Raw genomic sequence first — 27,540 nt, 5'->3', positions numbered from 1 at the left:
TGGTCAAAGAACTCAAGTTATCATCCGAGTCGGCTTCCCAGGAATTTTTCCTGATTGAGTTCTTGATATATATAAGTTAATGAGATTAATTTATTCGTGCATAAATTAATATAATCTATAGAGTATCTCAAAAGTTTTATGAAAATTTTTGTTATACACGATCCGCCTCTTCCCCGCACCACCGCGCTTCCGCAGCCGGATTCGATTCGGCGACCAACACTAGGTCCTAAAACAAGTCCAAAGAACCCAAGATCTCCAATTTCTACTCTAGTTTTACTCAAAAACCATCAAAATCCGGTTTGAACCAACAATAAGTTTTGAAATCCGAAAACGTAAGATTCAAGAGATGTTCTTTCAGTAATCTTACCTCGAATCCTTCTCTTGACGTTGAAAACTTCTTTAAATCTTTACTTGGTTCAAGATCCGTTTGATTTGGGACAAAAATGAGAGAGAGAGTGAGAGAGAGCACGGGAGAGTGGGAGAGAGTGCACGGGAAAGGAAAGAGAAAGGAAAGGAAAAAGGAAAAAGAAAAGAAAAAGAAAAGGAAAGAAAAGGATATGTGTACAATATTTTAAAATAACAGCCCAGAAATGTGCCCATACACACTTCTGGGTTAAAATAATTTTACTGAGAATAATTTAAATACCTTGGAACTATTTAAACTCACACGTGTCAGAAACATTTATTAATTAAACTCAATTAATAATCTGGATTAGGCACACTAATAATCTCAATTATCTTAATTAATCTCAATTCATTCTTCAGGGTGTTACACCGCCCCAGTTCCACAACCAAGTAAGTGCATTTTTCCGTTTAACATATTACTTTTTCCTTTACATGTACAGGTTCTAGGATTGCACAGGAAAAACGAAAGAAATAAAGCCACTTACTAGTCCTCGAGGCGATCTGAAGACTGGAAAGTTAGAGAACCGCGAACGGGAAGTGCACACGGAAGTTGAAGTCGGAGGTGATAATTCTTGGTGAAAATCTGGCAGAGTAACGGCGTTCTGAAAAATGGACAACCGTAGAATTGTGTTAAGGGGCATATATATACACCCGAGGAAAGAAGCCCAGGAACCTCAGAGAAATTCAAACGACCCCAGATCTCGACCGTCGAATTTAAACCGACCTCATCCAACGGTGAATTCGAAGATGCGTGATCTAACGGCTAGGATAAGAGCGGGAGAAATAAATATGATCGGACGGCTGTAGCTTCCCCCTCGACTGCCATGTGTCACCAGGGTATAAGGGACGTGACCGTTGACACAATCGATAACACTGCTCCACTGCCCGAGAAACTCGCTGTAATGATGGCACTATACCTGCAAGCAGCCGCCATAATCTGCAAGAGAGAACTTGCCACGTGGAACTCTTGACGTTGTATAGCCTGGAACATCACAACGTGATATCCCAGTCTAGGGGGTAATTGTTACACCACGGTCGAGGAATTGACCACTCCTTTAGACGACAAGCGATGTGGCCTCCATGTCGAGAATCGGTCGCTGGCGTTGAGGGATCAATTGTAGCTAAGGTGCCATTCATATGTCGAGAGTTCATGCAGGATGACGCGCGTCGAGAGCCCCGATGAGGTGGCAAAGACCACGACGTCGAGGAAGCGGCCCAGTCCAATCCAAAGATAGTCCTGTCAACTCAAGGAAAGATATATTGTATCAACTACTACTGTCGAAGTCAGGAAATCAATAGCTGGTAAGAGTGGTTCGCCTGACTGGGAAGCTGTAATCATGGAAATACAACTGCTAAATCCCATAATTAAGGGATAGAGGATGATCTACTCGGAAAATGCAAATGGGGTCTCTCATGTGTACAAGGCCTATAAATAGAGCTATGAGAATTCATTAAGTTTTTTACACACTATTCAACTATCCCGGAGAAATTGTAATCAACAGAGTATTAGTGTATCCACAAGTGAACTAGGCCAAGAAATCTTACCGAACCACTATAAATTCTTGTCTTCTCTATATTAATCTACAGCATTAATCATTAATCAATCCGTGAGAGGTTACTGTGAGTGTTCTCGGAGAGTTAATCCTTAATTGACAGAAAACTACCGTCAACAAAAAATACTGTAACGAACTATGAACCATAATTTAAATTATGACACGAATACACTAATCAAACCAAACGCTAATGACTGAAAAGAGCTTCTCTGATAATTGAAATTTATTTATTATACAACGTCATTTCTTATTTCTAATACCATCCATGTACAAAATAAACTTCTTTCTAATCAAGTAAAATGGGGGGAAAACTCCTATACCACAACAAAGAAAAGAACAGAAGATAAAACAAGAACCTCTCTCTCTCTCTCTCTCTCTCTCTCTCTCTCTCTCTCTCTCTCATGGTTAAAACTTCTTCCTAATACATTTATAATTGACTGAATTCTACAATGGGTACACGACTTGGATTGTTAACTGGCTCTAGCTATGCTGCTGCCCGGAGCGAAACTACGTTATTAGACTTGTACCATTATACGAAGTGGTTTGATCAACTCATCAAGATCCTCTGATTCCAAGTCCGAGTTATCACCGTCACAAAATGTTATTTGCGAGTTCCTCGAATCATTGCATTCACCAGTGTCGTCATCACTGACATCAATGGCAATAAAATCGCCACACTTTCCTTCCAAAGAGAGGTCATTGTAATCTTGCGCAAAGTGCTTTTCAGACACCGTTGTTTTAGACTCTGACACATTGATATCTGGGGAACCAAAGTAACGCCCTTTACCATTCTTTAGTTTTCTCAATCGCTTCCTTTTCTTTCCGTGGAGTCGGTTTTTGGGGTGATGCAGCTTGCATTTTGATCCTTGAGGACAGGTTCCAGTTGCTTCAAAAGTGGGACAGACATAGCTATGCTTCTTCCGGCACTGTGAGAAGCAAGAGAGATAATCGTATTTTACTTGCTACAACGTTATTGCAGATTGAAAGAAGTGAGGGTTATCAAACATTAAAACAGAAATCTAAAACAGCATTACGGATACAACTGAATGTCGAGCAATGTAATATGTGTTGTACGAATAAATGATGCAACTCCTCAAAGATGAGGAGCTGCTGTAGATACCCAAAATCATATCTTGAATGATTAGCCTCGATATATAGCAAGAAGTTTCAAGTTGATCAATCATGATTCCGAAAAACAAAGAGAGGGAGAGAGATACTGTTTGATAGGGTTTACACGGCCAAACATTACCTCGTCACCGTCAGCACAATATCCCCTGAGAAATCCTTCACAGGTAGACGCTTTTGGATTCACATTTACATGTCTGTATGGACAGCTTTGATTGGTGCATAAACCTGCCAGAAAATCGATCAGAAATTCCGCATTCCCGCTAGTACCAAAAAAGAAAACAAAAAAACAAAAAGAAGAAGAAGAAGAAGAAGAAGAACAGCATAAAGCACCTTGCAAAAAGTAAGAACAATCCGGCATTCTTTCTGGAATAACCTGCATACAACCCAAACCGTTCGAGTTAAAAGGGACAAAAGTTTTGCAGAGACTGCATCAAAGTTCCCAAAGTTCTCGAGTAAAAGAAGGGGAAAAAGGAGACTTCATCAAAGTTCTATCCAATGCATTTAGGAAAGGTAAACCTTGTGAGTTAATTTGCAGTTGGCATTGGAACATAGACCATTCAGAAACTTCGTACAAACTGCAATTTTGGATGGATCATGAATATAGGGACATTTCCCACTATCCTTGTTGCACTTCCCGAATCTAGTGAAAAACTGACAGTACTTTCTCTTTTTTGCTAACCGGAGTCTAGCAGTGTGCAAGCTCCAACGAACTTTCTCACTCGCCAATATACGAGTTCGTTTCTTTGGATTTCTAATAAGCTGGTTGCCATTGCCAATCCGGACATATCTGCCAATATATGAACAGACTAAAGTTTCCATCCATAGACAAAATTCAAAATTGTTTTTGTTTAATACATATGTCAACCTAAGAAAAAAGAAGAAAGCAACATACTCATCATTTCCAATCACTAATCTTCTTGGAACGAAAGATGTTTTTAAATCCTTAGCTGGATAAGCGGAAGCTGCAGGTGATGATTCATCATCTACACAGATCATGAAAGAAGATTTATTACCAGTTAGCCAATGAACTATGAAGGGTAAAAAGAAACGCGGAATAGAAACACTTGAAGCTTATGGATATTAGTTGCACAAGACATCCTTTAAACTTCAAGTACACATCAAAATGACCATAAAAACCTTCAAGCCAAACTCATCTCTACTAAGCAACAGATGAAACTTCACCAAGCATGTTTCAATATTTGCACAAAATATTTCTAAAGGCAGGCTGAGCAAAGAGATAACTGGTAAAGAACTGAGAGTAGCCTAATCAATCTATAGCACCCGTAAGAACTTGAAAACTCCTGATAATGCCGAAAAATGGACACCCTATGTTTAAATTATCATTGACCTAACTCTACCTACTAGCTATCCAGATATTTCGCATCCAACTAATAATTTGTCACGTCTGTCCATATTTATTCATACAAAAACTAATTCCAGACTATTTAATGTGAAATCTCATCACTGATTGGTCTCGACCCTTTCAGATCAGCAGAACTGTAGGACCCTAGGTTACTATTTTATTTCCATTTTCTCAACTGTCAATAACCAACAGAAAATGAGAATAGAGGCAAAAATGGCAGGTGCAAAATCATAAATTTGCCAAAGTTTGGGAACAAACATCCAAATGGAGGAACGCTAAGAAGACAAGAAATAGAGTGGCCATCGTTTGACATCTTAAAAGCATATTTGATCAGTCGGCTAAAGAAAGCATCAGAGAAACACAAAAGCACATGTATAAAAGAAACAAACCGATATGCAACCTAGAAACAATAATGAACAGACCACCTGATATCCTCTGAAGTGTCCGCCTTGAAGGATCCATTTTGTAACGGGATGTCCCAATGCGAAATATTCGTTCTCCTGCAACATTGTCAGAAAATAATAAAACAGCATCTCCAAAACCACTTGTATAGAAAATGGTTTGCAATACAATAAATCAACAATAGCCATAAAGAAAGAAGAAAAAATAATAAAAATAACAGTAGAGGATGGGTCAAAGCAAAGGCATCTGCCAACACAAAAGGAATAACGAATGGGCCAGATGGATACAAACTGTACTATTAACTGACTTACGTGAAGAGTGATTTCTACTCTTAGACCCAGAACTAATGCATGTAGCTTCTTTCTGTTCTCTCTTCTTCTTATCTACAGCAACAACTGCAAGTGTAGCTTCCTGAATGATAGAAGGCAAAAAAAAAAAAAAAAGGACAGTCAAACGCTACAATTGAACAGAAAATGGAACTTAAAATGACTCAAACGGGTACAACTTTAGTGAGAAACACCCTGCCTATGTCCATTGTTTTAACAGCGTAGCAGAACTAACCTCATTAACTTTCTTTGAACGGTTTTCAAGGGATTTTGACCACTTTAAACTTGCACCACCAACACTTAAGACCTTGGATTTTCGTAGTGAAAATCCATTTAGTGACCTTGTGTAAAGAGTATCCCGCTTTCTTGATAGCAGCAATTTCTTACTAAAGGAAGAAAATTTAATTACTATTTGCTTATGAAACAGAGACACGTGAGATAGAAGATGAACATATTAAAGGAACCTAACGTACCTGATTGCTAAGGAACTACTTTTATAAATCAAATTCGAATTCAGCATAAAACTTCTCCAGTATGTCGTTCTTTTCCAAGGAAAAAGGTGAGGGAAAACCTTCTGGTGGTACAGCGAACCACTATTAACCTTTGTGGACTCTGTGCTACATAGTGTCCACACCAAAGAGTTTGTTGAACGTTTGAATGTCTTGGGAACAACTGCACCCAGTAAGTACCTTTGATTTTAGTCGCACTAAAGAAAAATGACATATTACGACACTCATATTTCCACTCAACCACTAATAACATAAACCATGAAACAACAGTGCCATGAGAAAGCATAAAGCATATTTCCAATATGATGCTAACACAGAAGCTACTGATACGACTAGATACAAGGAGACAGCAAAGTTTAACATAGCCCTGAACGCTGAAGACATAATAACTAAGATAGCCTTACCAGAAATTACAAGATAACTAAAGAGATTATCGGCACTTACTATAACTCTACTTATTTGCCTCACCTAACTACGAGTGGAGAAAACAAGCAATGCGCTATGCAGCGAACAAAAGAGAAAAAAATGCTAATAGAAAATATATGAGAATAAAAGGTTCGCGCTTAACCCATTGCACTACAAAAAAAATGAACAATTCACCATGAATACTTCCCAATGATGCATACCATGTGCAATAATGTCATCCATCAAGGTAAAATAAAAGAAAAACTTGCATGTGTATGCACACACGAATCAATTAGTAAAATATCCTCACAGATTGAGGTTTATGACACTGGGCACCAGCTATTTATTAAGTTCTTCAAACATACCTTTATGTCCGCGCCGCTTACTTCTGTTTGGAATGACACCAAGAGTCATTTGGACACCCAAGTTGAAATTGTCATCAGGCATAACTGGCTGTTTGGTGTGACTTTCCAACGAAGTCCTTATGAGCTGATTTTTTTTCCTCTTGTAGTAACCATCAGAGGATGAGGTTTGAATCTTATCGGCACTGGTAGAATTTGAAGTTGCAACCAATTGATTTGATTTGCGCTTTACATACACTATCTGCTTCATGTTTGAGGATGCCAAATTCGCATTACTTAGTTCAGTCTGGTTGTCCAAACTGTTAAGTTGGCCATTTTGGTTTTCAAAAGCTTCAGAAGTCAATGAATCCTCAACCAAGTTAGGTGTTTCATTATTCTCAGTAGAACTTATAGGATCTGAATTAGTTTCACAGCGGTCATTAGAAAGAAGACCTGCAGATGGGGAGGCCGTACAATCCCCTGGGGATATGGCAACAGAATTGGGTAATTTGCTCCCACTTTGTATCGGCAATGGTCCAGGATTATTGCAAGAAGCCTTTGTTTCTCCCACCCTCGATAAATCATGTGTGTTACCAAGACTGACCCTGTTATCTGATTCGATGCTCCTCTTTAATTCGTCTGAACCAGCTGAGTTCAACCGATAAACAGGACTAAAGCTGGGAGGACCCTGGGATAGAGCAGCAGTTGGAGAAGGTTTTCTCACAAGGCTATTACCTTTACGTACATAAGAAGTACTCTGAACCTTCTCATCTCTTTCTGGTAACTGCTTTTGGGAAGGAACGTTCTTTGAGAAAGTCTTACTTCCAGGAAGAGCACAAGCAGAAGAATTAACATTTCGATGCCAAGTTCTTGGATTGGCATGGGTAGAATTTGCTCTCTTTTTAAAGGTAGTAAGTCTAAAAGATGAACGGCCAGGAAATGTCCTAGAAACGGCTTGATCAAGCTGGTTCTTCTGCTCATTAGATTCAACACTTTCAATATTGACACCACGGGATGTACTTCTACAATCTTGCAAAGACAATGGTGCTGTCTTCCCCCCAATTGCTTGGTCACATTCAGTTGCAGAATCTGACGTTAGATTACTTTTGGTACACTGAGAAAATGATTTTTGAGCAGATACCTCAGAACCCTTATCATCCAGAGACTTTTGAACTAGCTTTTCGTCTTCCCTACAAATTTGATTGGATATTTGGCTGACTGATGTGACATCCGACATGTTTACATCAGGAACATCTAACGAGGTTTGTGGAGAACTCGTCATTGTTGGTGAATCAGGCACAAAATCCATTGCTTCATCAGTGGAGGTTGCTCCACTGCAATCATTAGGCGAAGACAGATAATTCGGCAAATTGGGAAAATCATCCTTTACAAGAAGATTATCAGATCCCATATCTGTAAAAGAAAAACTTTTACCTATATCTGGAGGCTGGATACCTGAAGAAATTGTGCATTGAGGTGTCTCATCTTGACCAATAACTTCCTCTTTTGAAGCAGGGACACCCACTTCTTCTTCGCTTCTGCTTTGAACGTTAAAAACCTCAAACTGATGATCATTAACAGCCATAACGACGCCGTCATCTTTTCTCGGTTCTTCATTAACGAAACTCCCAACACCCATAGCATTAGAAAATCCTTCGGACAGCTTATTGCCATCCGAAACAGTGATCACATTTTCAGAATTCATCAAATCAGTTGCAGCACAAACATCATCTTTAGATGATGTGTCCAATTCCATGTTTTGTTGCGCCAAAACTTCATTTGAAGTCAATGGTGCTTCCGCACAAAATGAAGATTTGTCTGCTGCTGGTTGTTCATCAGTCTGGGCAGTAGTCAAACTAGACATTGCCTGATGAGAGGCAGAAACTTTTCTTCTCTTTCTGCTCTTAAAAGGAGTGACGTGGAAACCATCATTAACACCATCTCTAGCACTTAAGTTAGCCTCCGGAAAACCATCTGACGAACCACAGGCTTGATTTTTTACAGGCTGTAAGGCATCATCCAAACTTCCCATAAACGAAACTGCAACTACTTCACTACTTGTATCTTCAAAAGGTAAACTTAATTTTGTATCCACAGCAGTAGCAGGGTTAGAAACATTAACCGGATCCATATCAACGTTTTTCGTCCTAGAAAAATCTAATTGACTCCTAATTGTTCTCCCCTTCCTAGTCACAGGTGTATCCTCTTCATCATCTCCAACTGAAATTTTAGTATTTTGAGAGCTTCCAATGGCACTATTTTCAGGTAGTCCACTGGAACTGTCTGTCGGTGGTTGCTCAATAATACAATCAACAATGCCACTTCTGGAAATAGTAATCTCTTCGTAATTGCTCTCATTGTTGTAGCCCAGGGAGGTACGTCTGTCACTATCATGGTGTGAGGTGTGTGCATCCATTGTACTTTCCCCTGAACTTGGCAAACCACAAATTGTTACACTGCTTCTTGCTGATAAAGTAGACTTTGAAATCTCTTCACGAACTGGGTTTTCCTCTATTGACAATTTTGTACCATCAACAATATCCAAGGTGGTGTCCGTACCATCGGCAGAACAACATATATTCATAAGATTGTCATGCATTTTGATATTCCCTGAATTTAACAAAGAAGAATCAGCCTTGTCTCTTACAGGCAACGTGATTGGTGAAGAGTTCTCCTTATCTAACTCAAATAAGGAGTCTCCACTCTGACGAGACTGTTTAACATCTTCCACATTCACTATATCAAGAAAAGTACTTTCATTAAGAGATTTAACTAAATTCTCATTATTATTTGATATGGCATGAGAACTCTGGCCAAAGTACTCTGTATTTTCAGGATTTTTGGCAATTTTGATTTCTTCCAGACTTGAAAAACCCAAGCAAGTATTTAACTTGTTCCCATTTTTCTCAACTGGATTTTCACATTTTGTACCAGTTTCATCAATGCGATGTTCCTCTGATTCTATAGCCACTGGAGAACTTCCTACATTTCTTCCCACATGCAACATATTTGTTTCATTGGGACAAGGATGAGACAAAGACACAGCAACCTTGTCAATTCCAAAGGCTTCAGATGGAATAGGAATGTGGGCATCTGTCGTCACGGTTTCATCATGCTTCTTCTTTTGCTGTGGATTAGAGCGTACAACTTTTTTCACTTTTTTCTTCACCACTTTTTTCTTCTTAACAACCTTGAGAGAAGGTTTCCTAGGACCAACTTTGGTACCAACTTTATCGAAATCAGCACTCTTAGGAGACCTTTGCACTTCCTTCTTTTCAAAAGAATGATTAGTCACACTCGAACAAGCCTGTGTACTAGCATTACACATAGCCTTGATATCAGAAGTAATTTTCCCATCCGATTGTGTCATTTTCTTGTCAGGACTAGAGACACTGTTTGCCAATTGCATGGAGCTGTCCACGTTTATAGTATTGTCAGTGAGTTTAGTCAACTTTGCATTTGAACAATCACTGTCAGCAACAGAATCTTTCCCACCTTTCATATTTCTCAGTGTCGAATCAGCATCATTAACATTAGAACAGCCCGTCGGTGTGGATATTGCCTTGGCCACAAGCGAATTGGATTTGAAAGAAACATCAAGCTCGACAGGGCTTCCCTCTTTTTCTTCTTCTTCATCAACTCCGTTGCTCACATACGCGTGGTGATCTCTGCGTCTAAAATAACTAGAGTTCGAGTTATCAAGATAACCAGAATATTGCGACTGCTCGCTCTTCGTATTCCTGTGATTCTGCTTTTGTAGCCGAAGAAGAGCACTCTTCTTCTGTATTTGCTTCCTCGGAGTGCGATTAAATTCGTGAGCGCCATCCCTGCTTCCTCTATTATTATACCTGCCAGATTCTGAACCATAATACCCGCGCTTGTGTGAAACGAAATAAGCCCCATCACCATTACTTATCTCACCACCTCCCCTCTCAAAAGAGGACTTATGTGCATCTCTAGGGACTTTCCGATCATGAACCCGTCTTTGATTTTCATAACCAGCATCCCTTCTACCACTCCTGAACAATTCCTTATCATGAGCCGAACCATTACGATTGCCATGACAATTCTCAGATTCAGACTCCAAATTTCTCAATGATAAACTCGAATTAGACACAAATCCCACATCATGAAAAGACGTACCTTGACTGGACAAGAAATTACCGGAGCGACCATAATTCTCATCCTCACGACCCAGTGGAACCTCCTCTCTGTACTTCGATTCATATACATCAGCATATTCCACTCTAAACCTAGCACTAGTCTCGGAATCATGTCTCACTCTGTTACTCGTCTTGTACGGCGACATAGCCTTGTGATCGAACTGAAACTTCTGAGAACCGGAGGCAAAGTCCAGAGGCAAGTGCGTCCTCTCCGGCAGATTCTCCGCCAAAACCCTAGATTGCTCCCAAAATTCCTGGCGACTCTCCGGGTCAAACTCAGGCACGCGATGCCGAGGGCGATCATCCTCGACGACGGGCAATCGGTGCGAAACCTTGGACGAAGGAGCGAACTCTCGAAGAGGATAGGACGATCTCGGGTGATCGCCATCAAAGGAGCGATCATGGCTAGGGTTCGCGAAGGCGAATTGGGATTGACCGGGACTGGAGGTGTGGCTGTGGACCGTCGGAGCAGGGTGGTAGGGGGATGGCTTCGGTAGAGGAGGGGGCTGAAACCGCGGCGTCTGAGGCGGCGGAGGAGGCGGCGGCGGAGGCTGAAGAACGTGGTGGTGGTGGTGGTGGTGGAGATAGCGAGGGTTTTGGGAATTGGGATCGTCGGGATAGTGAGGACGAGAGGAATTGGGAACGGAGACGTACCTTGGTTGATTGAGGTTGTGATGGCTATGGTGGTTCTGTTGATTGTGGTGGTGGAGAAAGTTTGGGAGATCCATGGACATGGATTTTGAAGAAATCGCCACCAGCCACCAGATCTTGGCTTCTCGATCGTGTTTGGGGTTTTTGGTTTGCGGTCTTCGTTGATACTTGCGTAAGTCAAGACCGTTTTTTTCTTCGTTCTTGAATATGCTTTGTTTTTCCTAATATATAAATGTTTTATTATGCTTGTTAATATCCTAATTATAAATTTAACATTTAAGAGTAAAAAAATTTTAAATGATATTTATCGTATTAAATTTTTTATATTAATACTTTATGATAAATTTTTCACAAAATATAATATATAAAAAATTTGATATATAATTACTATTGATTAAAATGTTTAATTTTTCATATAATCAACGTAATTTTTATATTTTTTAATTATTTTAAAAATAAAAAGTTAACTTTACAACTTTCAAAGCTTAATAATTATAAAAATATATATATTTAACATTTTAAATAACATTATACATCAAAATAAAAATAAAAATAACATATCATATCATAATTTTTTATGCTAAATATGTAATTAATATTAACATTTATATTTAAGATGGTTCTATGCTTTCTTTTTCCTTGCTCATTTTTTACTCGTTTTCCTTTTTTTTCTTTTTTTTTTCTCATTTGTTTAGTGCCTTAGGCAGGGCTGGGATGATTCTTATTTAATTCTTTGTTTTTCTTTCTTAATGAAAATTATTAGGTTTTAACGTGATAATTTCAATTTAAATTTGAATTTGATAGCTAATTTTCATTTTTAGTTCTTGATTTAGTAGAAAAGGTTAGTTAATTATATGCCACGCAATACCTTATCTTCTTAGCTAGATTTGTCCATAATATAATGTGTTATTGTGGTGAGATGTGGATATGCGATAGAGTTTGTGATTGTGGGGAACGCAATAAGTACAATTTTCGTTGTATTAAAAAAAAGGTATTGATTTTCTATTATTTGATTCTGTTTTCTGATTATAAAAACACAACCCAGCAAAAGTTCAGGAAAAGTTTTTTCCTTAAGAATAAATAAATGCAACTTTTCCTTAAGAAAAATGTTATTTCATTATTCCGGAAATACTTTCGTAATAATTTAAAATTGATTTATTATTAAATCAAATCGACTCACTTCAACCAAAAAAAAAAATAATGAAACAGCATATTACAAAAATAGGTTGTCTTTTTTATGATAAGAAAAATAATAGAATAGGTTCTTTTAAGAAGAAAAATACGTTTTAAAAAGTATATCATGAACCAAATTGAAATGAAATATATACTTAACCAAATTGAAATATTGCACCAGCATCACTAATATTCTATATTGTATATCTAACACTGTGGTTTACTTGTTCGTAATAAAAAATGTTTATTGAAGAATAACATTTATCTTATATGTAATATTTTTTTCTTTGTTTAAAGGGAAAAAAATCGTTATCCTTAGCAGCCCAGATAGATAAAAAAAAATAAAAGAAAGAAGGGAGAAAGAAGGAAATAGATCAAGACTTGAGATGAATTAAAATTAATAGGTTAATAGTTTACATAAGTTAATAAATAGGCCAAATTACTGTTTTTGTCCATAACTTGTCTGGTTATGAACCATAACTTGACAAGTTATTGTCTATAATTTATGGTTTTTGTTCATAACTTGTCTGGCTATGAATCATAACTTGACAAGTTTGTCTATAATTTATCTGATTATGAACCATAACTTAACAAGTTATGATCTATTAATTTTTATAACTAAAAATTGACCTATATACTTTCTTAAACTTATCATATTGACTTATTTTTTACTATTTCAAAATAAAAAATTGGAGAATTTACTCGTGAAGTGGTCCAGATAAAATGAACCTGTGATCTGAACTGGTCTAGAAGAAGCCCAATGGGGGATAACCACATCATGTTAGGCCCTTTAGAGAATTCCCTCGAAAACCAGTGTAGATTACGCTCAGTATCACGACCAGTTATGCATCCATACCACTTTTAAATATTGATCCAATCCAACATTCTTTTTAAGCGAACTGTATTTATTTCGTCTGAAATTGATCTTTAATATCGGTAAGAAGCACATTCCTAAACAACTTTAAAAAAGAAAATAATAATAGACACCGAAACAATAACTAAATTTTCTTGTAAAAATCCATGGTACGACCACATTGTAACGTACTAATGGTCCACAAACAGCTAACCGGGGAGAAAAAAATAGGTACATTCATATCACGTAATGATTGTGTTTAACTACAATTATTCAATGTATTTGCTGTCTACATTAATATTATGCAGATGCATATTAGACACGCTGGTTCTGGTTCACCGTTATTAACTGCCTAAGATAACCAAGAAAAAGGCTTTTCAAAACAAGTGGTTCTTAATAGTCATTTCATAATTCTTTTGGTTAACGAGAAATATTTGAGAGTACTAGCGGAATTAAATACGACAACAAATAAAAGATGAGTTTCATATTACAAGACTCACATTCTATTTAGTGGGTAATATTGCTCATCATGCCACCACTAGTGCCCGTTAGTGTTGTTATTGGTTAACTGTCAATATCATTGCTTGTGTTGGAGTTGTAGACCGATGAAGTATAATACTAAAGCTGAAAATGCGAATTTAAATTCAATATTAATCTTATTTGAATAATACAATTGACACTAAATTATTTATAAGCATTTATAATACACATGCATGCGAGTGGAATATTTGTCAAGTATCATTAGCCCCTTTCAATCTGTCTTTTTGTTCCGGGTCGCTGGATTGCCAAGAGCTCAGTCATAGTGCAAGAGGTTATTCACTCTATGAAAAAGAAATCTTGTGTATTTTTCTCTAGACATACGACACCTACAGTGCAAGAAGAAATTCTTCGAACGTAAGGGGTTGGAAAGGTGAAAGGGGATGAACGATACTTTGGGAACCCCATGTTCCTTTCGAGGAACAAATCGAAGAATTTCGGTTTCTTGAAAGAGAAACTCTGGAAAATATTGGAGGGCTGAAAAGCCAAGTATCTCTCCCGAGCAGGGCGTACGACCCTTATTAATGCGGTGGCTCTCGGCATCCCGCTAACTCTATGGCTACTTTCCGAATTCCTGTACCGGTTTACCATGAAATGGATGCTTTGGCCTGGAAATGGGACTTAGACAAGAGTCACTTCATGGTTCTCAAGGCATGGGATGAGCTTTTGATGTGCTTTCTAGGTTGTGCACCCGTAAAAACACAAGAAAACTTTAACCAAAGGATACACTCCTGCTAATACCCTTTTCAGGCTAGCGGAAGCAGACTCTAAACGTGAAGTTTGAAGGACTATCAAAGGAATCAAACCCAAACTCTCAATGACGCATCAACTAAGAAAAAAGAACAAAAACTCGTCCAAAAAAAAAAACTATAACACTCCAAAATTACATAAATTAGGTCTACCTTTCATTGTAGCATAAGGGTCCTTTTAAATAGGACTTACAATCAGGAAAAAATCTCAGAAATAGGAAACAATCTTAAAAAAAATTGAAACTTAACCTAAGTAAAACAGAAACTTATAACTGATTACAAAACAGGGAAGTAAATCATAATTCAAAAAGGAAAAGTAATCAAAAACTTCAGCCACGTGTCCCACCCTTGCCTTCCATGCATTCCACATGTCAAGGGGGTCTCACCCTTGCCTTCCATGCATTCCACACGTCAAGGGCCCATTTCTTGGGTCTGATCTTCTTCAATTTTAAATAACACAAAGACTTGTGTTGCCTCTTGGCCCAACAATTCTTCCCCATTATAGAATTCGGCTCTATTGTAAAATTGTTGAACCGTTGACAACACTTGGGCTTCCAAGTCTTCCACGTGCTCCACTTCTTGCTGGTCTAAGTCGTGACGCTCATCATTCTCCCCTGGTTGAAAAGGATTTGTCCTCGAATCAAGCGGGAAGTAAGGACACAAATTAGCAACATTAAACACCGGCGAGATGCCATAATCATCGGGCAGCTCCAAATGATAAGCATTATCACCAAGACGTTGTAGAACCTTGAAAGGGCCATCAGCTCTTGGCTGCAACTTCGGGTACCTCCTGTTAAGAAACCGTTCCTTCCGCAAGTGAATCCACACCAAGTCTCCAACATTAAACTCTAATGGCCGGCGGTGAGCATCTGTCTTTTCTTTGTACTTTGCTGTTTGCTTTTCAATTTGTTGCCGCACGTGTTCATGTAACTTTTTGAATTGTTTAACCATTTCTTCAGCATCACCACTAAAGTTGTGATTAGTGTCAATTGGAGAAAGATCAAGAGGTCCAAGGGGATTTTTACCATATACCACTTCAAATGGACTTTGTCCAGTAGTCCGGTTAATAGACTTGTTGAAAGCAAACTCAGCTATGGGCAAGAGAGACTCCTATTCACGCATACTCTTCTTCACCAAGGCACGTAGTAGAGCTCCTAAGCTTCGGTTGACAACTTCTGTTTGACCATCGGTTTAAGGATGGTGGGAGGTACTATTCTTTAACAGAGTTCCCAATTTAGCCCACAAAGTTCTCCAAAAGTGGCTTAAAAATTTTGAATCCCGATCAGAGAGAATGGTCTGAGGAATACCATGTAACTTAACAATATTGTGAAATAACAAATCTGCAATGTTGGTTGCATCTGATGTCTTGTTGCAAGCTATGAAGTGTGCCATTTTGGAAAAATGATCAACTACCATAAAAATTGAGTATCTTCCTTTTTGGGTTCTAGGAAGTCCCAACACGAAATCCATTCTTATATCCTCCCATGGTGACGTCGGAATAGGCAAAGGGGAGTAAGGTCCGGTATTGCTCCCTTGCATCTTGGACTTCTTACACATTGCACATCGCTCCACAAGTCGATTGACATCTCTAGTTATCTTTGGCCAATAAAAATTTTCTTGGACAAGCCTCAAAGTCTTCTTTTGTCCAAAATGTCTAGCTAAACCTCCTTCGTGAGCCTCCATAAGTATCAAATTCCGTAACGATCCCTGGGGAATACATAATTGCTTCCCATAGTACAAATAACCATCACGAATAAGAAACATCCGTTGAGGTCCTTCAAGCATCTTTTCCATATCGAGCTAAAGTCAGGATCAACATCATAGAGTTCCTTAATGTTTTCAAAACCAACAACCGAGGTTTGTAAAGAGGTCAGCAGGCTATGGCGTCTATAAAGAGCATCTGCCACTTGGTTTAACTTACTTGCTTTGTGCTTGATGACAAACTGAAAGGTTTGCAAAAACTTCACCCATTTAGCATGCCTCACGTTGAGCTTTTGTTGGCTATTCAAATACTTTAAAGCTTCATGATCTGAATACAACACAAACTCCTTTGGTAACAAATAATGGCTCTAATGTGTCAAGCGCAAACAATGGCATAGAATTCTTTGTCATATGTTGAATACTTCAGCTTTGCATCATTTAACTTTTCGCTGAAGTAGGCAACAAGTTTGCCTTCTTGACTCAAAACTCCTCCAATTCCAACTCTCAATGCATCACACTCCACTTCAAACACAACTTCAAAATTTGGTGGGCAAATAATCGGTGCTTACGTCATTTTAGACTTGATAAGCTCAAAGTTCTTTTGCGCAACTTTCGTCCATTGAAAGGTGGTTCCTTTTAAACACTTGGTTATGGGGGCCACAAGGGAACTAAAATTCTTCACAAAGCGCCAATAAAAAGAAACCATACCAAGAAAACTATGAACCTCTGAAATAGTTTTGGGAACCGGCCAGCTAGTGATGGCTTCTACCTTGCTCGGGTCAGCTTGTATCCCTTCACTAGTAACAATGTAACCAAGAAAAGTGACATGATCCGTGAAGAATTTGCACTTCTTCCAGTTAGCGTACAACTTTTGTTCCCTCAAAGTTTCAAAAATTGTCTTCAATTGTTCCACATGTTCACTTTCTTCTTTGCTGAAAACCAAGAGATCGTCAAAATAAACAACAACAAATTTTCCCAAGTATGGCTGAAATATCTGCATTATAAGTCTCATGAAAGTGCTAGGAGCATTCGACAAGCCAAAAGGCATAACCAACAATTCATATAGCCCCTTTCCGGTCTTAACCACCGTCTTCCATTCATCTCCTTCCCTCATTCGGATCTGGTGGTAGCCACTCTTCAAGTCGATCTTCGAAAAGACCCTTGCTCCATGTAGTTGATCAAACAAGTCATCAAGTCTAGGAATGGGAAACCTATACTTGATAGTAATCTTGTTGATGGCACGACTGTCAACACACATCCTCCATGATCCATCCTTCTTAAGAACTAGTAATGCGGGCACGGCACATGGACTCAAACTTTCTCGAATCAGCCCATGATCTAGCAACTCAGTAACTTGTCTTTGTAGCTCCTCATGCTAAGAATGATTCATCTTATAGGCGGCCTTGTTGGGTAGAGAAGCTCCTGGAATTAGGTCAATACGATGTTGTATGGTTCGCACTTCGCAGTAAGGGAAGAGAACTTAGAATCTCTTAAGCAACAACATCATGATAATCAGCCAATATCTTTTTCATTCTCGGGTCTAAGACATACTTCTCTTCCTTATTATCCTTAGATACCACCAAATACACGTCATCACCATCTTACAAGTGTTCTTCTATTTGATTCCATGTGATTAAGGCTCCTTTGGTCACATGGATTGGTTTGTGAATCTCTTCAGGTCGCATAGGCAGCAACTTGATCTTCCTTCCATCCTTCTTAAAGGCATATGTGTTCTTGAAGCCATCATGTACCGACCTCCTATCATACTCCCATGGTCTCCCAAGCAATAAGTGACATGCATCCATAGGCATAACATTACACCAAAGCTTATCTTGATAATTCTTGCCAATAGAAAAAGATACAAGGCACCATTTACTAACCTCTATGTTCTCCCCATGATTCAGCCATATGATGCTATAAGATCGGCGTAGAGGTTCAGTTTGCAATGCTAACTTAGTCATTATTTCCTCCGAGATAGCATTAGTGCAACTTCCGAGATCAATAATTACAACACAAGCTTTTCCATGAGAAGTACATCTGGTATGAAAAAGAGAATGCCTTAACCATGATTCTTCTTCATTGATGTTTGAATGTAAATTCCTTTGAACGACAAGAAGCTCTCCATCATCCCCATACTGCTCAATTTCTTCTAGGTCATTATTGGCGTCACCTTCACCTTCATCATCGGTTGGATTTTCAAAAACGGTAAACACCTTTCGGTTGGGACAATCAGCTTAAAGATGGCCAAACCCTTGACACTTGTAGCACCTTTTCTTGGTGACCTCCACAGATTTGCTACCCTTTTCTTCAGTCTTAGCTGGTGGTACTGAAGTTTTATTTGATGAAGAACTCGAACTACCACTCCCCTGGTTAGAGAAACTTGGTCTCTTGTAAGTAGTATTAGGCACTCTCAGTTTTGCCTCCCTTTGCTGCTCCTCCACAGTTTTAGCCAACTTAACCATGTCTCCAAAGCTCCAATGTGGTTGTAATCTAATAACATTGGAGATAGATTTGTTCAAACCTAATAAATAGCGAGCAATCAAGCGAGAAGTCTTTTCTCTAGTGTCACTTTTGAGTCGAAGATACTCAAACTCCCTGGTATAGTCATCCACCGACAGGGTTCCTTGCTTAAAGTCATGAAACTTCAAGTAATATTCTTCTTCGTACGTTTCTTGTAAAAACTGTTTACGCAACTCTTTCTTCATCTTATCCCAAGTACAAATCCTTATTTTTCCTTCTCGTTCTCGCTCTCTTTTGAGGTTTTCCTACCATAAATATGCATAACCTCTAAGTTTGATGGCAACTAGCTTAACTTTCTTTTCTTCAGAATAGTCTCCAAAGTCAAAGAGACGTTCAATAGTGAGCAGTCAATCAACAAAACCATCACCTTAAGACTTACCATCATATTCTAGAATTTCTAGCTTAACATCATCTCCTACGAATACCCTTTTCAGGCTAGCGGAAGCAGACTCCAAACGTGAAGTTTGAAGGACTATCAAAGGAATCAAACCCAAACTCTCAATGACGCATCAACTAAGAGAAAGGAACAAAAACTCGTCCAAAAAAAAACTATAGCACTCCAAAATTACGTAAATTAGGTCTACCTTTCATTGTAGCATAAAGGTTCTTTTACATAGGACTTACAATCAGGAAACAATCTCAGAAATAGGAAACAATCTTAAAAAAAAAGGGGAAACTTAACCTAAGTAAAACGGAAACTTATAACTTATTACAAAACAGGGAAGTAAATCATAATTCAAAAAGGAAAAGTAATCAAAAACTCCAGCCACGTATCCCACCCTTGCCTTCCATGCATTCCACACGTCAGGGGGGTCTCACCCTTGCCTTCCATGCATTCCACACGTCAAGGGCCCATTTCTTGGGTCTGATCTTCTTCAATTTTGAATAACACAAAGACTTGTGTTGCCTCTTGGCCCAACAATTCTTCCCCATTATACAATTCGGCTCTATTGTAAAATTGTTGAACCGTTGACAACACTTGGGCTACCAAGTCCTCCACGTGCTCCACTTCTTGCTGGTCCAAGTCGTGACGCTCATCAGCTTTGTAAGCCGAAAGGAAATGGTGGATTGGGATTCCGAAGGTTCCAAGATTTCAACTCCGTGCTTGTAGCCAAATTGGCTTGGAAGGTTGGGGTAAGTGAGCAATCTCCGTGGGTGTCCCTCTTTGTTAAAGTATTAAATTATTGTTGGCCCACCTTTTAATAGTTTAAGCTTTTTGGATGGATTGGTAAACTAACATGGTATCAGAACGGGAGGTCATGAGTTCAAACCCCCGTAATTGCACTTTTTTATCCTCATTTAAATTGTCATCATGTGCTGGGTCTTTAATATATTTCAGGCTTAAATATTCACATGTTGGGCTTTCCAATTAATTTACCCACACGATTGCCCATTGTCCAGCCCACACGTGAGGGGGAGTGTTAAACTATTAAACTATTGTTGGCCCACCTCCTAACAGCTTGAGCTTTTAGGATGAATTGATAAACTAGCATGGTATCAATAGAAATCAAAGGATATTAGGCCTAACTCAACCTAGCAAACCGGCTTGTTAGGGCAGGATTGCCCTCACCTTATTAAGTTGATCATGCCACCAATATCTCCAGCCAATGTGGGATTCTAATACGCCCTCTCATGCACAGCGTGGACCATGCCAAACCGCTGCGAATAAGTCAATATTGAAGGACCCAACATTGTAAATGTGGGCCTGCTTTGATACCATTTTACAGAAATCAAAAGATATTAGGCCTAACTCAACCTAGCAAACCGGCTTGTTAAGTAGATCATGTCAATATCTCCAGCCAATGTGGGATTCTAATACTCTTGAAGCATAAGTACTGCAAGAATGAAGGTTTCTGGTCTCGCTCGGTTAAGAATGGAGATTCCTATGTCTGTAAGGGAATTTTGAGCGCTAGGGATGTGATTCGGACAAGAGCATGTGTCGCGGTGGCTAATGGTATGTCGCTGCGTGTTTGGGGGGTGCTCATTGGATTCCTTCTTCGCGTTTCGGTTCGCCTAGAGCTACCTTCGATCTAATAAGCTGTGTGTTGAATTTCAACAATAAAGTGGGAGAGTTGTTCTACCCAGGAACTAGAATCTAGAACAAACCTCTTATTAATTCAGTTTTTGATCCTACCATGACATACACTATTCTAAAGATCAAGCCCCTCTCATACCCTTAAGTGGATAAATTAATGTGGAAGGGTAGTGCTTCGGGACAATTCTCTATCAAGGGTGCGTATTGGGTGGACCAAGGAACGCGTTTTGGCCCGCAACTGGAGCTTTGGCGAATTGTCTGAAATGGGCAGTGCCAGGAACGACATAAATTGATGATTTGGAGAATTCGATTGGGTAGATTGTTTTCTGTGGTTGACTTGTATTGCTTGATGTCCGGAGCCGAGGAGGAGAACGCTCTTCATCTCTTTAAAGAATGTGCCATAGCAAGGAGCATCTGGCTCTTAAGCAGGTGGTCCCTTAGAGTTGATAACATTCAAAGCTCTGATATTCGTGACTTCATGTCTTGGCTTCTCTTATCGAAGACTTTTTGTTGTTTGTGGGTTGCACTCTAGAATGCATTTGGCAATGGAGGAACGACTCTCTCTACTCGGGGGGTAGATGTGAAAGCTCTGTGATGATCCTTTAACTTCATAAGCTATTTGCATAGGCCTTTCAATGTCTTATCAATCATTCTAATATGCTTAGTGGAAATGCTACTCTCCTTTTAGTTGTTTCTTTGGATGGTATAATCGCTAAGTGGTCACCTCCCCCTAGAGGTTCCATAGCCATAGTTGATGCTTCTGTCATGGATAATAAAGAAGGCCTTGCAGCTTTGGCGAGAAATTTCCAAGGAGAAGTCTTGGATATTTGGGTTGAGCATTGTCACGTTAACTTCGTGCTGGAAGCAAAGCTTAAGGGAATCTTGGAGGATGTCCAGTTAGCTGTTGAGAAGGGTTGGTCCGAGGTTATCATTCAAAGTGACTGCAAAGTGGCGATTGACAAGCGCCCCCCCCCCACTAGTTGGTGTATGGTTTGTTTAAAAATATCTTAAGGCCTCGTTCATTTCACCGATTCGAGTTTAGAATTTAAATTTTACTGCAGTAAGAGGCTCAGAAACAGTCACATCTAACTTTTTTGCTACAGTAAGCTCCCGCATAAAGTCATATCTAAACTCGAATTAAAAACTCGAATCAGTGCACTAAACAAGCCCTAAATTTGTCCAGGTCGTTGGTTTCTTTGGTTGTGTTTGGAGTTGTTTTTATTTTTCACGTTTTTTGAGAAAGAAAAAATGAAGACGGGAGAGAAACGACGTTTGACACAATTAAAAATAAAAAACAAAAATGAAAATTATTTTTTATTTTAGTGTAAAATGGAAGAGAAATGAAAAACATTTTTTGTTTATGTTTTTTCCTCTCTCGAGTAGAGAGAGACATTAATGGATTTTTTTAATCTGAAAATAATCTCTTGATAAAACTACCAAACGTATTTTTAAAAATAATTTCTGTCTGAGATTGAAAACGTTTTCATTTTCATTTTAATACAAAAAATAAAATCATTTTATGACGAATTACAAACGCACACTTTATCTTTCTACACTTTATCTTTCTGTTTCATTCCTAGACTATGTAATGTGTCAACTGATGCCTTGTGTCCTTGGGCCAGAGTTTCTAGCTTCTCTGGTCCAGTTTCACTAGGGGAGGTACCCCCCTCTATGGTGACCATGCTTTCTGAAGATCTTGTTTGATCTTCCTGTTTTTCAATAAAGTTTTTATTCAGCAAAAAAAAAAAAAAAAAAAAATGTTGTCCACTATGGCGATTGAGTTAATTGAAAACATGACAAGTATCATTAGGTTAAGCAGAAGTCGCCCATCTTGACCATAAAATTTTTTTCTTTAACTTAAATTAAAAAATTAATTTTATGTCTAAGCTGGAGCTGTAAATTAGGTTAAGTAGGACTTAAGTCTAGTTATTGATCCGTACCATTTTTGTGTAACTTAAGATGGAATATTTTTGTACAATTGTTATATTCAAATGTTGACCCCCCAAAAATGGTATTTCTCTCATTCACCCCTAAATAGGTGTCGGTGCAGATTTTGGTGGTGGATGAATTAGTGGACTTGAATTCATGGTTGACTTGGAAATATTCTTAGGAGAGTAAGTGGTTATACTGTATTGGGCGACCCTGATGACTTAAAAAGTGGGACAAAACTATTCATCACTTAGCGCTTAGAACATAGCACCATGTGAGATTCAAAAGGGAATATTGATTGGCAGCGGCGAAGAAGACGAAGAATCTTGGGGAACAATTGTTTTTTAGGTGAAAAAGAAGCCCATAATGATGGTACAAGTTGGGAGCCACGATAAAGACTTCTTCCTTTATGATTAGATATATATATATATATATATATAATTAGTTGGTTCATATTTTATGAGAAAACTCTTCCAAAATTACATCTCATTCCGTCTTTTAGCATTCCAAATAGTACTATTCACTCTTGATCAAGTTGGGATCAAGGGAATATATATATAAACCAATACCAAGAAACAAAAGGGAAAACGACACCACAAATAAGGACTTGGTTTTGTGACCTAGCAAGGGAAGGAGGAGGGAACACCCGCAAACAACCTCTCATCCAAAGCCCTTTTTCTTTTGTTCTTTTGTATTTTGTTTTTCTCTCTCTATTTTTTTTTTTCATTCTTTTTGAGGCTAATAATAATACTATACAAAAGAATCACACACAAAGAAAACAACAAGTTCTTTACTTGAATCTTGTTTGCTAGTAATATCGCAGTTAGTCAAAGCTTGATGAGCGGCTCCAGCGGCCTTGCAAGTAGTCCTCTAATGACACACTTTGCTCAATGCTGCTCATTGAGAGTGAGTCATCCTCCACATCAAGCAGCGCCAGGTTAAGATGCGACTGCAGATTAGATCGCGGGCAACCTGCTTCATCGTCAACAATGTCGGCCTCCTTCACGGAATTCATTTGTAGCCTTGCCCACTTAATCACCTCAGGATCACCTTGAAGAAGTTTCACAACCTGTGATCAAATCATGATCACATAACAAGTTCATTAAAAGATACTTTTTAGTTTCTCATATGTACTTATTCACAACAGAACACAACGAAAAAAACGACACTTCATAGTTCTAGAGTAGTGTCCTAAACCATCAGATCTTTATTAAGTTCCGTTTACAATTCTTTTAGCGACGTTTTGACTTTTTAAAGTTGCGGTGCACATCCGGTATAATAACTAATCTGCTAGCCTGTGCCAGTGCCACTATGCAGCCTAGACCCATAGAAAAAACTTAATAAGTGGTTATGGGCAATAAGAAAGCTTGACTTACAAGGCTCATTTGAGGCCTAGCTCGTGGGGCGCGTCTGATGCAAAGAGTAGCTGCTAAAACCATTCTTTCAATCCGGTCCTGGTCATAACTACCACCCAAGGAAGGATCTAACAACTTGGACACTTTTCCTTCATTTAGAATTGGCTTAGCCTGGGACAAAAATTTTCCCACAATTTTGATTTCAGTTGGGAAACAAACGACACCGAAAGGGTTTCATTTTGGAAAAGATTAAAAGCCGAGGAGAATAAGAGCACATACCCACATGACTAGACTCTCCTGGCCTTTCGGATAGTCGCTGCTTATAGGCTTTCTTCCCGAAAGAAGCTCCAGGAGTACAACCCCAAAAGCATATACATCAATCTTGTTGTTCACTTTGCCATACATGAAGTATTCAGGAGCCAGGTAACTGCAGCCCAAGAAAGCAGCATTTTAATGCAGTTTGTGCTAATTTTTCCTTTTGTTCAGGAAACAACACAAAGTTGGAAGTCAAAATTTTTCAGAATATATCGCAAAAGTTACACGACATACCCAAAAGTGCCTGCAACATCCGTGCAGGTTATGTGTGATGTGGTGGTTGATGCCCACTTAGCGAGTCCAAAATCAGAGAGCTGAAAAAACAAAAAAATAAATAAAAAAATAAATCCAAGCAGAAAAAAGATTAATATAAAACAAATTCAAAGGAAATTTATACTGCGAACATGAGAAACTGAAAAGTAAAAATGAATTCACCTGAGGCTCAAAATCACCAGACAAAAGTATATTTGAAGACTTAACATCCCTGTGAATCACAGGTTGAGAATTGCCACCGTGCAGATAATCCACGGCCTCAGCCACACCCAAAGCCACTTTATATCTCTCAATCCAACCGAATGCAAGCGAATCCTTCTTCTTTCCTATATTAGTACAAGTAAAAGAACCAGAAACAAAATTAGGCCTCGTTCATTTCACCAATTCAAGTTTAGAATTCGAGTTTTGTTATAGTAAAAGACTTTCAGAAGCAGTTACATCTAACTTTTTTACTATAATAAAAAGCTCTCATATAAAATCATATATCAACTTAAATTAAAAACTCGAATAAAAAACTAAACGAACTCTTATATTGCTATTGTAGCAAGATACCATGAAGATTCTCTTCAAGGCTTCCTCTGGATAAGAAATCATAAACCAAGAGAAGATTGTTGTCCTCAAAACAGAATCCCAAAAGCGAAATAATGTTCTTGTGATGTAAAGTAGTAATGATTTCGATTTCTAGAACAAATTCTTTGATCACATCATCAGATGGCTTTAGGATTTTCACAGCCAGTTCTTTGCCGTCAGGAAGGGAGCCTCTGTACACTTCGCTGCTACCTCCTCTTCCTATCAAATTCTCTGAAAATTCCCACAGCAAAAAACTCTTTACACAATTCAAACTATATTTCCTTTGGAAAAAAAGAGAGAGAGAGAGAGAAGATTTGTAGAGATAAAAACTAATACAAACCTGGCCAAAAACTTGACGTTGCTTGCGAGAGTTCTTTGTAATTGAAGAGCCTACAAGCTGACGAGTACTTCTCATGTAGACCCTCCAATTCTCTCGGCAGGCTCTTCGACTCGGTCTCCTCCTCCGCTGCTGCAGCTGCTCCGACCGCCACAATTGCGCCACTTTCGCTGTCTAGATTTGAGGATTCTTCATTTTCAGAGCTGAATTGTGCGCGATCAGCATCTGAGGCGCATGAAATTGGCCTACTCGGCAACTGCATTGCCCATTCCACCACAGAGATCTTTCTCACCAGAGTCCTCTCGGGCGACTTCCGCTCTGCTGCTGCACGGCGGAGCAGCGGCCAACCGGGTCTCACCTCAGGTAATTCTTTGATCAAAACGGAGATTGACGGACTCGGCGCTGGCTCCGCTTTCTGTACCGGCACTAAAGCCATTAACATGTCTTCTTCTCCGCCGCCATTTCTAGAAGAGTCCTTTTCTACTTGGTTTGACAATGAAGAAGACACCGGTTCACAAACTTCGCAGCTCTGTTTTCCAACACTTAAACTAGCGTCGCTTAGTCCTTTAAGAGTTTCGATTCGGCTCTGCTGATCTTGTTCTACCCCTGCGTAAACACAAAAAAGAACTTAAAACCCAGAGCAAAAAAAAAAAAAGCTTTAGTTTTGAAATAACAGTTTTTTTTTTCTTTTAACGAACCTTGTGGTTGTTTGTCAGCAGTTTTTTCCGGCGAGCCTTCTCTGTTGAAGACGACTTTGCCGTTATTCACAGCGAGAACCCCACAAGTCTTTGGAAGCTTTTTAGCGCAGTACTTGGCTACGGAAGTGGTTGATCGGATTTTGTGGTGATTATGAGCAGTTCCCACTATTAGCTTAGCTGCAGAGTAAGATTCCGCTTCGCGGACTAGAATTTTCTTCGCTGATGCGCCTCTGCAAATCTTCAGCTTCAGATCCACCTGCAATAAATTTTTTTTTTCCAAAAGTGAGAAGAAATTGAAGTCCAAGTTTCTGTTTGGCGACCGAGAAAATTTTGGACTTGCTATTGACCTGTTTCAAGTTGCAGAAACCCTCGTAGACGGCGAGAACAGAGTCGAACGCTTTGACAAGGGAAAGAAGCGACGACTTCCCATCGCGATCGAAGATTTCTAGGAAACAAAAATCTGTCAATTTTTTGTCATCGAAACACAATAGAAAATCCAAAAAGAGAGAGAAATTCAAGAATTTTGACTCACCATTTTTACCGAGAACATGAAGAGCAATCACACAGTCACCTGGCTGAGCCACTTTGACAAGAGCCCACGTGAGAAGCTCTCTGCTCGGAGCGTCCAGCCTTATTCCGACCAGCACCGCCCCGCCACCGGAGTTCTCTTCTACGTGGAAACCATTCTGAAGCATTTTCAATTCTCTCAGTATGTAATCGAATTATCACAGTTCAACGGCTAATCGTTTTTGGTTATTTCGGGTATCAGATTCCTCCGGAGAGACTGTCGTTTCGTTGCCGATGATCGTTGCCCATCTGAGGACGCTTTTATATATATGTGTGTGTATATATAGGTTGGATATAATTTAACTGGTTTTTTCTTTGTTTCGCTTCAACCGTCGTCGGTTTGGGGTTGCTTTTCAAGCTCGCATGCCAAGACCGGGAGAAAAGAGAGAGAGAGAGAGGGATGCAGAGGGAGTTTCACTCTACGGCCGGTCCTACCTTTTAAAATGAGTATCTTTAAAGTTCACTCTGATTAAGCTGCTTAAACCGTAGTTATGATGACTATCACCGAATTCCTAAGCAAGTGAATGAAATTGATGGTGTTAGTTATTTTATTTTTTTATTATTATTATTTTATTATTTCTTTATTTTTGGTAATGGCCCCACCTACAATGGACGCAAGACATCATACAAATATCTGATAAATGTATTATGCGGTGAGTGTGGAAAAAAAAGGATATGATTC

The 27,540-nt window shown here is 38.9% G+C and overlaps 2 protein-coding genes across 3 annotated transcripts; both read right to left on the bottom strand.

Moving 5' to 3' along the window:
- Positions 1-2,184: 2,184 nt before the first annotated feature.
- LOC21387350 lies at positions 2,185-11,434 on the bottom strand. Of its 2 annotated transcripts, XM_024163306.1 has the most exons (11): positions 10,576-10,610; positions 6,457-10,462; positions 5,651-5,849; positions 5,413-5,563; positions 5,163-5,262; positions 4,875-4,949; positions 3,979-4,069; positions 3,603-3,873; positions 3,417-3,459; positions 3,208-3,311; positions 2,185-2,884 (listed from the first exon to the last, which is right to left on the bottom strand). In XM_024163306.1, exons 1-11 carry the CDS (start codon positions 10,606-10,608, stop codon positions 2,474-2,476), a joined length of 5,484 nt encoding a protein of 1,827 aa, XP_024019074.1. In that variant the 5' UTR covers positions 10,609-10,610; the 3' UTR covers positions 2,185-2,473. The 2 variants fall into 2 exon arrangements, with proteins under 2 accessions (XP_024019074.1, XP_024019067.1); XM_024163299.1 differs by having other exon boundaries at positions 6,457-11,434.
- A 12,058-nt stretch (positions 11,435-23,492) lies between these two features.
- Positions 23,493-27,270, bottom strand: LOC21387348 (LRR receptor kinase SERK2). The gene is made up of 10 exons (XM_010088883.2): positions 26,824-27,270; positions 26,639-26,736; positions 26,292-26,547; positions 25,597-26,199; positions 25,239-25,487; positions 24,849-25,012; positions 24,648-24,727; positions 24,378-24,525; positions 24,120-24,269; positions 23,493-23,812 (listed from the first exon to the last, which is right to left on the bottom strand). Exons 1-10 carry the CDS (start codon positions 26,984-26,986, stop codon positions 23,567-23,569), a joined length of 2,157 nt encoding a protein of 718 aa, XP_010087185.1. The 5' UTR covers positions 26,987-27,270; the 3' UTR covers positions 23,493-23,566.
- Between the last annotated feature and the right edge of the window lie 270 nt (positions 27,271-27,540).

This window comes from Morus notabilis, unplaced genomic scaffold (genome assembly GCF_000414095.1).
Source record: "Morus notabilis unplaced genomic scaffold, ASM41409v2 Scaffold553, whole genome shotgun sequence".
NCBI lineage: Eukaryota > Viridiplantae > Streptophyta > Magnoliopsida > Rosales > Moraceae > Morus > Morus notabilis.
The sequence above is the reverse complement of the archived record's forward strand: the minus strand, read 5'-3'. Positions and strand labels throughout refer to the sequence as shown.